The sequence below is a fragment of the Ochotona princeps genome, chromosome 21 (assembly GCF_030435755.1).
Source record: "Ochotona princeps isolate mOchPri1 chromosome 21, mOchPri1.hap1, whole genome shotgun sequence".
Classification (NCBI taxonomy): domain Eukaryota; kingdom Metazoa; phylum Chordata; class Mammalia; order Lagomorpha; family Ochotonidae; genus Ochotona; species Ochotona princeps.
The window spans coordinates 37910867-37920404 of NC_080852.1; the positions used below are offsets into that span (position 1 = coordinate 37910867).

General features: G+C 57.5%; 1 protein-coding gene across 2 annotated transcripts; it reads left to right on the forward strand.

Annotated features, from left to right (window-relative positions):
• The first annotated feature begins 3261 nt into the window (after positions 1-3261).
• GHRL (ghrelin and obestatin prepropeptide) lies at positions 3262-6399 on the forward strand. Of its 2 annotated transcripts, XM_058678907.1 has the most exons (5): positions 3262-3390; positions 3668-3783; positions 3880-3969; positions 5345-5453; positions 6276-6399. In XM_058678907.1, the coding sequence occupies exons 2-5, from the start codon at positions 3676-3678 to the stop codon at positions 6293-6295; spliced, it is 327 nt and encodes a 108-aa protein (XP_058534890.1). In that variant the 5' UTR covers positions 3262-3390; positions 3668-3675; the 3' UTR covers positions 6296-6399. The 2 variants fall into 2 exon arrangements, with proteins under 2 accessions (XP_058534890.1, XP_058534889.1); XM_058678906.1 differs by lacking the exon at positions 3262-3390 and having other exon boundaries at positions 3598-3783.
• The last annotated feature ends 3139 nt before the right edge of the window (positions 6400-9538 follow it).

Genomic DNA, 9538 nt, shown 5'->3' on the forward strand with positions numbered 1-9538 from the left:
CAAATACACACTGTTGGGGAGAGGGAGATGATGGAGATGTTTAGGATAGATGCTGATGCTGGGGAGGAGACACACTGCCACGCCTGTTCACCTGAAACTTGCCAGATGTGGAGAGGAGGAGGAATACTCACCTTTTCTGTTGAAAGCAGGCTTCGTACCGGCAAACACAACTCACCTTGGAGCTGTACCCCAAGTGTCCCACAAAGCCCCATGGGCCTGCAGCAGCAACCTGCTGTGGATGGCCCCACACAGGCTCAAGCAGCCCTCACACTGAGGGCTACTCAGGTCCCCATGAGCAGAGGGTGGGAGCCCATGAGAGCTGAGAAGGGAGGCATGCAGACAGGCACATTTGTGGGTAGGAATGTGGAGGGAAGAGGCAGCCACATTAACAATTGGAACCTGGGTGTATTTTGAGCCTGAAGGTAAGAAGCTGTTGGAAAGACTAGCTAGCAAAGGGCTTTAAGTGTTGGGGCCACAGCCGCAATCGAGCAGCAGGGAGGCAAGATCCTGGGAGCAGTGAAGATTAGAGGGGTCTCCTGGTCAGGGGAGCAGGCGCCAGTTCTCACTGTGAGATGCCATTTCCAGAAGGTCAAATCACCCCACGGGACAGCCCATCCCATGCTGAGTGCCGGCTGGGAAGCAGCGGAAGTCGGCCCACCTACCCATGTTCCTACACCATGGCCTGGTCCAGCCCCAGCTGTGACTAGTGGGGAATGAGCCACTGGGTAAACGCGCTCTCCCTCTCTGCCTCATTTCAGACAGTTCTTGAAAGATCCAATTTTTTTGAAAGGCAGAATTAAAGCCAGGGAAGGCAGAGGTTTTACCAGCTCCCACAAATGCCCACAATGGCAGTGCTGGGCAGGCCACAGCCAGGAGCTTCTTGTGGATCTCCCACATGGTGCGGGGACCCAAGCACGTGGGACCTTTTCCAGTTTTCACAGGTGCATTAGTAGGGAGCTGGCTTGTAAGTGGAGCAGCTGGGGGTTGAGCTGACACCCCTATGTGCCAGCATCACAGGAGGCAAGCTTAGTGCACTATGCCACCCTGCCAAATAATTTTTAAGTTTAGTATCTAAGTCTACATTGACTCCTTGGTGAACTGAGATGTGGGGTGTGACGGGTCCTGTCTTCACTGGCTTCCTTGGGCGTTTTTCATCGTGGTTCTTAGTAACTGTCTGTTACACAACAGGCTCTGTAGAGGGGTAGCCTCGTGCTGCCACTGCAAAGTGCTGACCTGAACTACAAAGGCCAGAACAAGGAAAGAAATCCCCTGAGGGCCCAGGAACAATTCCCAGCATTTGCCTGGTCACACTCAAGTGGAGCCAAACCCATTGACTGCCAGCCGGGAAAGCCACTTATTTGTTCTGACATGACCTACCTGTAGCAGTGGATCGGGGAGGCCAAGCTACAGGGAGCAGCAGTGAGAAGGAACAAGCCAACAGCAGCAGGCCGAGGATGGCACACTGAACCACAGCTGCAAGGACAAGAAAGGGGACAGGGCAGCACAGCACGGGGTGAAGCTGTCACCTGCCAACGTTGGGTCCCACCCAGCTCCCTGCTAAGCGCTTGGGAAAGCAGTGAAGTTAGCTCCAATGCTTGGGCCCCTGCACTCACATGGGAGACCAGGATGGAGTTCCAGACTTGGCCCAGAGCCAGCCTTTGTGATCATTTGAGAAGTGGACAAGTCTCCTCTTCATCTTAAAACAGAGGGTGGGGTGGTGGGAGGACAGGGCCCAACCCAGGACTGGCAACAGCAGAGCAAGCCCGGCAGAGGACAGGGCCAGGGCTGTGCAGCCACCTCGAGAGCTGCCAACTGATTCAGTGGCCGTCACCTGAGAACACATGCCCAGGCCCAAGTCCCTTGGTTCTGGTAGTGAGTATCCCCACCCACAGGGCTGAGTGGACAATGAGATCCTTCCTGGAGTATGCCCCCACCTGCCGCCGCCACCCTGGGACTCCATGGCATGCAACAAGGAGGTTTCCAACTCCCGAGACCTTTCTGTTCCCAAAAGATAACAAGGCAGGCAGCAGTGTTTACCAGCTGCCAGGTTATCCAAGATCAGGCCCAGTATGGCTGCCAGGGCAGTGAACCCAAGTTGCAGGCGGCTTCATAGCTCTATGGTGCCTGGTCACCAAGGTGGGGGTGGCCTTCAGGACTGCGCAGCTGCTCCAAGCACCTCGCTGCCCTCCCACCATCCACCCCCCGAACCCCTGGTCCCTGGGACTTAGGAGGCCTAAAGTCAGAAGATGGCTGTTGGGTCTGGGTAAGGATGCTAACCAGCACGCCAGGACAGGCTTGTGTCTCGCGGGACCAGCGCCTCAGGGGGCTTCCAATGGAAGGGCCCAGTAGCAGTTAAGGAGCTTCCATCCAGCCCAGCCTGCACTACCCTGCCCCAAATCCCCTGCAAACAGACTGAACACTGTCCCACCTTCTCATCTGGCTCTCCCAGCCCACCCTGCGAAGGACACACGCACCTTGGAAGCCTCCCATAAGTCCCTGCCCTAGAGTAAGAAGATGGTGTGGCCTTGGGGGCTGGTCCCAGGGCCATCTGGCTTTCTATCAAACTATGGGCTCAGCCTCTCAGCTGAGTGGCTGCAGAGCCACTGGGGCTTCCAGGTAGACAACTCCCATGACCCTGAGGAGCAAGTGTGGCCCTCCCAGGACACAAGACCTGGACAGCTGGTGACCAGAAGCACAGAGCCTGGCAGCTGCTCCCATGTCCTGCAGCCTCAGCCGTGGGCCACCACCACAGCCAGTTCAGCGCCTGTATACTGCCACCTCACTGTGCTGGGGCCACGTGGGCCATCAGCGGCCTCAGGTTGGTCAATTCAAGAGGACTTGCACCCACCATGCTCAATCTGTGACCACCCTCAGGGACAAAAGCATCCATCAAACTTGACCTAAAGCCATGGAGACAGAGGGGCTTTGCCTGGTTACCAGAACAAGCCAGCATGCAGCCTTGGAGATGGCTGAAGGACAGCCCTGGCTCCAGCCTCCCCCGCACTTTCTGCTCAGGGCAGTCACGGTCAGCAGTGCATTCCTCGGCTGTTGAGATGCAATGCCCCATCCAGAGCACGCGCGTCACGAGCCCTAGGCACAGGAAGCAGTGGCGTGCTACAGAGACCTGGTACACACGGTGGCAACTCCAGGCCCTTGGGGGTCTCTGGGATACCTCAAGCAGATGTCCTGGCAGCACCAGCCTGAGGGCATCTGACCTCCACTCTGGGCCTCCGCACAGGGGCCAGGAGCACTTTAGCTCCTCAGGAATGTAAACGCGCCATGCAGAACTGGCCACCTCTGGGACGAGAGCAAGGGTGTAAAGCAAACAGCAGGCTGCCTATATAAGAGCTGGGCAAAACCCGGGAGCCACACCTCCACTAGGAACCCAAGGTAGGCACACTGCTCTGGGGTGCATGGAGGTTCACAGCAGAGGTTGCCAGGGTGCCTGGGAGGGGGTGCAGCTCAGGACACAGCAAAGCCTGCACCCCAGGCAGAGCCGGTTCAGCTGCACCAACCCTCGCTGAACACCTGCACGGAGGCCCAGAGCTTGAGACAACCAGGGGACACTCACTCCCATGCCACATCCTGGCTCCATCTGAGTGAACTCAGGCCTAGACAGGGTGGGGTGGGGGGTTGGCAGGTGCCTGGAGACCCTCTCTCCCCTCAGCTGACACCATGCTCTCCGCACGGACCACCTGCAGCCTGCTGCTCCTCAGCCTGCTCTGGGTGGACATGGCCATGGCCGGCTCCAGCTTTCTGAGCCCCGAGCACCAGAAAGCACAGGTGAGGTCCCAGCCAGACCCCCGCTCAGCATGCCCAAGGTCTCCGAGGGCCACGGGACTCCTAACCTAGAGATCCTCTCCCTCCCCGCTCCGGCAGAGGAAGGAGGCCAAAAAGCCGCCAGCCAAGCTGCAGCCCCGAGCGCTGGGAGGCCAGGACGACGGGGCAGAGGACGAGCTGCAGATCCGGGTCAGTGCTCCTGCTCACGCACGTGTTGGTGGCAGTGAAAGGAGCAAGGTGGGATGTCGGGAGTGGAGGGGGGCCAGTCCCAAGGGGTCTCTGCCCAAAGACAGAAGCATCTAGAAGTCACTCGGCAGCGACTCAAAGTGATGGACAAGGTGCTGGCAGACACCCACATCCTGGGCCAAGAGAGGAAGACAGCAGGAGTGTAGCAGGCTGGTTCCTGCTGTGGCCAGTCGTGTCCCAGGCAAGAACTTCAGGATATGGCCGAAGGGGGAGAGTGCATTTGGTGTAGCAGTTAGTGCACTGGCGTCCCACCCATTAAACATACCAGGAGCTAAGCCACAAGTGAGAGTGAGGCTCGTGCCAGGCCCCAGCCTCCTCGTCACAGCCTGGTGACCAGCAGGTGTGCCTAGGACCTGGGAGCATCTGCCTGCTCATCGCACCCCTGCCCGTGGCTCCCGAAGCCTGCCAGGGAGCCAGTGCTAGTGAGTGGATGGCCCCTCTGCCTCCAGCGTGAGACCTGAGACCAGTGATTTTCAGGCCCAGCCCCTCGGGGGACACTGCCCCATGGCTTCGCCCAGGACCAGATGCCTGGGTGGTGCCAGATGAGGGGTGTGCCCGTCTGCCACCCCATGAAGCCAAGTGTCAGAGCTGCAAACCCCCAGGCCAAGGTCAGCAAGGAGGCACATGCCCTGGAAGAGTCACCCTGCCACCCCCAACTGGCTTGTTGAGTACTTCCTGGGGCAGTTGCTTGGTCCACTTTGCCCAGGACACCTGCTGGGAAACTAGCTGCCCCTTGAAGCACAATAGGGAAAGAGAGCGCAAGCTGCAGGGGAAGCTGAGGGACGGGAGCCCTGCACACCCACTCTAACCTCCACAGCATCCAGCAGCTCCTCAGAGCCTGCTGCCCGTCTCCAAGGGCCTGGGGAGAAGGTTGTGGCCCATGACACGGGGTGGCACTCAATGTCTGAGGCCCTGTACATCTGTGACAAGGGTGGGGTACAGAGGCCCCAGGGTGCCTGCCTCATTGAGGAAGAGGGCCGGGTGGTCTGGGAACGACACATAGGAGGAAAGAGAAGGGGGACCAACAGCTGTGTGCTCTGCAAGGACAGGAGAGGGATGGTGACTAGGGCCTGCTCTTGTCTGCTGTTCTTGGCACAAGGCAGGGCCCAGGCTGCCAAGGAAGACCAAAGCAACCTGGGGTAGGGACAGGGCTCTGGGCACCAGGCCCACGAGGCTCCCCCTGGCCCTCAGCACTTGCCTGCCGGATGAGAACTGGGATCCCTGAGGCACTGAAGACTGGGGCCTGGGATGCCACTTGGAGTCCCTGGAGATGGGGGCTGTGGCGTCTGACTCACTGGGTCCTCTGTCCCTCCTCCAGTTCAGCGCCCCCTTTGATGTGGGTATCCAGCTGTCCGGGGCTCAGTACCAGCAGCATGGCCAGGCACTGAGCAAGATCCTGCAGGACATCCTTCGAGAAGAGACCAAAGGTGAGCCTGCATTCACTCCTGCTTGGCTGTGTCCCAGCCCCTGCCATCTTCCAGGCCCAGCCTCAGTGTCCCTAGTAATAAGGTGGGCGTGAACAGCCCCGTGGAGTTGATGGTTATCTGAGGTTAAGTCACATTTATGAGCGTGTGAACGCCTGCACACACTCAAGCAGGCATGGTCTGCTACTCCCAGCTTCCACTTCACACAGTGCCCTCTGGGCAGGGTCCTTGGCCAAGGGCACTGGGCTGCCCTTCCTCACTACCTGAAAGGCAGGGACAGAGACAGGGCACCCCACCATCCACACCACCGCAACAGGCAAGGCTGGATGGCCAGGAACCAGGAGCTCTAGCTCGTTCTTCCCAAATGGTGGCAGGAACCAAGCTACCTGGGCCTTCGGGCACTGCCCCTCACACAGCGCCCCAGCAGGACGCTTGAGCCAAGCACCTGCTTCGAGGCGACACTGTACACAGCCACTGCACCACAGGCCCTGTGGCAGGTATCAGTCCGGACCCGAATCCTTTCCTGTCTGAAGACACCACCCAGCTTCCAGTCCAGTCCTGGCTGTTTTAAGAATTAGGGACTGAGTTACTGGGTGGAAGATCTCTCTCTGACAAGACAACCAACCCGGCACCTGAAAACAATCTGTCAAGCCAGGAACTGGACAAAGGTGCCACCCCTACTGCACAGGGAACCCCAACTAGCCTGGCCCCGGGGCCACTTCCCAGCCCCAGACACATCCTCCACACCACCCCTGAGCAAGGACAGCTGTCTTGCATGGGGCAGGAGGGCAGACCAGAATCATGAACTGGCTTCTTGCTTTTCAGAGACCTCAGCTGACCAGTGATGCCCTTGTGCCCAGCCCATCCTGTGCCCCATTGGGCAGCCTTCCCCTGGCTTCAAGATGCTTGTGCAACACCCATCTGCTGTCCCAGCTTAAAGGCAAATAAACGTTCAGGCTTTGAAACGTGATGGCCAGTGTTTCAGTAAACACTGCACTTCTTATGTAACAGAAAAAGAAAACCACAGCAATTGCTAGTCTGTGACCAACAGGCAGAGGAAAGGCCCTGCAGTCCGGCAGCAGAAATACACAGAACTGGCTGAGAGCAGGTGGCCTCCGGGGCTGGTGGGACGGGAGGTGAGGGGAACTGGGCCACATCTGAGCACACCGACGGCTACAAAATGGAAAAAATGGAAAAATGGGGTGACAGCAAGCCCAAAGACTGGGCTGAGGTGAGACCAGAGCCCAATGATGCCCTCTGATCCTGCCTCCTGCACCTGGCACAGCACATGCCCCAGGCTCAGTGGGCAAGGCCCCACTCCATGTCCCCTCAACAATATCTAAGACAAGTCTTGACCTTCAGTGCCCCCAAAGGACTTGCTGGGAAGACAGTTTTGCCAGGGGGATGGCCACTCAGTCATACACATCAGTGTAAACCACCAAAGGAGCTCTCCAGGTGCAGCTGTCGCCGGCTCACTCCCTAGATGGCCACAACACAGTGTGGGTTGGGCCATCTGCTGCTCAGTGTCCCAGGGCATTAGCAGGGAGCTGGTTGGAAATACAACAGCTGGAACTCAAGCTACTGCCCATATGGGACAGCAGGTTTGCAAGCAGTGGTTTAACTAGCTGTGCCACACTGCTGGCCAATAGAACTTGCTAAAAATGCAACATGCAGGTTACGTCACAGCCTGGGATGCCAATGGTGGGATCCTCAGGGCCCGGTTATAAGCACTGCTGGCCAGGGGTAGTCCTCAATAAAGCTGAGAACTCAGGGAAAAGGCATCCCATCTCCTCTCTCCCTTACTTCCCCCAATGTCTCCAGCCCCAGCTCCGAGGGCGATCTTACATCTGTCCATTGGGCAGGCGACACACGTCACACACCTCCATCTCAGAGACAGTCACACATTGCCCACCAGCACAGGAGCCACTTAGAATAAGCCACAGCTAGTTGATCGTATGGTTGTGTGAATATGGCAGAGTGTACTTAACACAGGCCATGGCTGTGGCCTCAGTTCAACTCCACCATGCCTGCAGAACTCACTTTTTCTATACAAAACCCAGAGACAGCCACTTGTTGCACTGCCTCATGTGCAAGTCAGCACATGCCACCACCAGTGTCACCACACAGCCCAGCAATACCTTGCATGTGACCATGGTGACATCACCAGGAGCCAGAAGCCTACAGCTCCCTAGGGGGGATGCGACACCCTCAAGTTGCCCTTGCCTGAGAACCATCCTCTCTCAAAGAACCGAGAGCTCACTCCAGCTGGCTACGGTCACCCCTCAGCACCTGTTCCGCACTTGGCACTCCCCAGTGCAGTCAGCAGGCGTGATGCAAAGCCAGGACTCCGGATGCAGATTGGCACGTGGAAGGGCTGGGTCGGCTACCATGGGCAGTACCCACTTCCTGGACACACAACTGCAGTGAGCACTCTGGGCACAGGGCGAGTAGTCATCACCACCGACTGTCCGTCACCGAGCACCACCATTTACTCCTGCTGGGCACCAGACCAGATGCTCTTAATGCTCACAGATACCAATGTAACTGTAATCCAGTGCCACCACAAGCCCATCTAAGAAAGAAAAATCAGAGAAATTCAGCAACATGCCCAGGTCACACAGCACACTGGCGGCAGGCAGGCCAGGGGCAGTGCCCAGGGTCACGCTGTCTCATCCCACCACCTGGGGAACCCTGAGGACTGCTTCCATTCTGACCCATTCATCTTCCTTCATCACACACTGGCTGGCCTTTGTGACAGGGTAAGGCAATCAAGGTCAGAGTGGTAGGGGGCAAAACTAACAGAAATGCACAACCAACCTCCAAGGATCCCATGTGCGCTCCCTCACCCCACTGCAGGTTACCTGCTGACCCGCTGCCTGAAGCCCTGTGAGCAGGTGTTCACAGGACAGACCCTCCTCACAGAAAAGCCCACTTAGTATTTTCTGACCACAGGGGTGCCTGCTCCATGTCCATGATACTCTGGAAGGTGACCCCTCAGGAACACACACTCCTGATGACGTCCACACTGAGCTGGATGCCTTGACGGGTCCCGCTTCCAAGCACACTGACAGACACTGCCAGGGCCAGCTGCTTGCTAGTCAGCATGCTTGTGAGCCAAGTTCATCTGTTCCATCATTGCCTTTGACAAAACCCGACAGCAGGGGATGACGCACTACTTCAACTAGCTAATCCTCCACCTCCACAAGTGGCATCCCATAGGGTGTTGGTCTGTGTCCCAGCTGTTCCACTTCCCATCCAGTTCCCTGTTTCTGGCCCAGGGAGGCAGCAGGGAATGGCCCAATGCCTTGGGACCCTGAACCCATGTGGGAGACCTGAAAGAAACTCCTGGGCTTCAGCTCAAACTGTTGCAGCCATTTGGGGAATGCACCAGCAGATGAAGGATCTTTGTCTCTCCTCTTTGTAAATCTACCTTTCCAACAAAAATAAATCAATCTTTGCAAAACAACAATGAAAGTGAAGACTGCCAACGACCAGAGGAGTCTGTCCTAAACTGAACACCAGGAGAGCATGGGAAAGACCTTCAGCCACATAAACCAGTACAGGTATGTAGGCAAGAGTGCACTCCACAGGCAGGGAGCCAGGCAGAGGACATAGGGGAAACCCATCAGGTGTGGGTCCACGGAGCCCCACAGCCATTGCATCTAACACTGGATTTGCCAAGCACCCTCATCTTCCAGCCCTCACACTTAGTACCAACACACAGGCAACAGCAGCAGGCTCATGGCCTACAGCCCTGACCATCTAACCCATCAACATCCGTTTTCCTGCCTCCTACTGAGCGCTCTGGAAAAACACACAGGAAACACAAACAGGCCGGTAGGCGGAGCCTGACAGGGTGCCTGTGACCACCATAGCACCCTCCAGTCACCATGTGCCCTCAATTCACAGTGAGCCATCAGTGAGGGTCCCAGACGGCGATCCCAGGAGGTATCACCTGCTCAGGTTACTGTCCACAGGGAGAGGGTGTCCCCAGACAGCCGGGGGCCTAATGCACACTTGGCCAGTACCAGGACGGCACGACAGTGTCTCTTGGAGAAACCACGCAGACAAGGACAGCACGGGAGCTG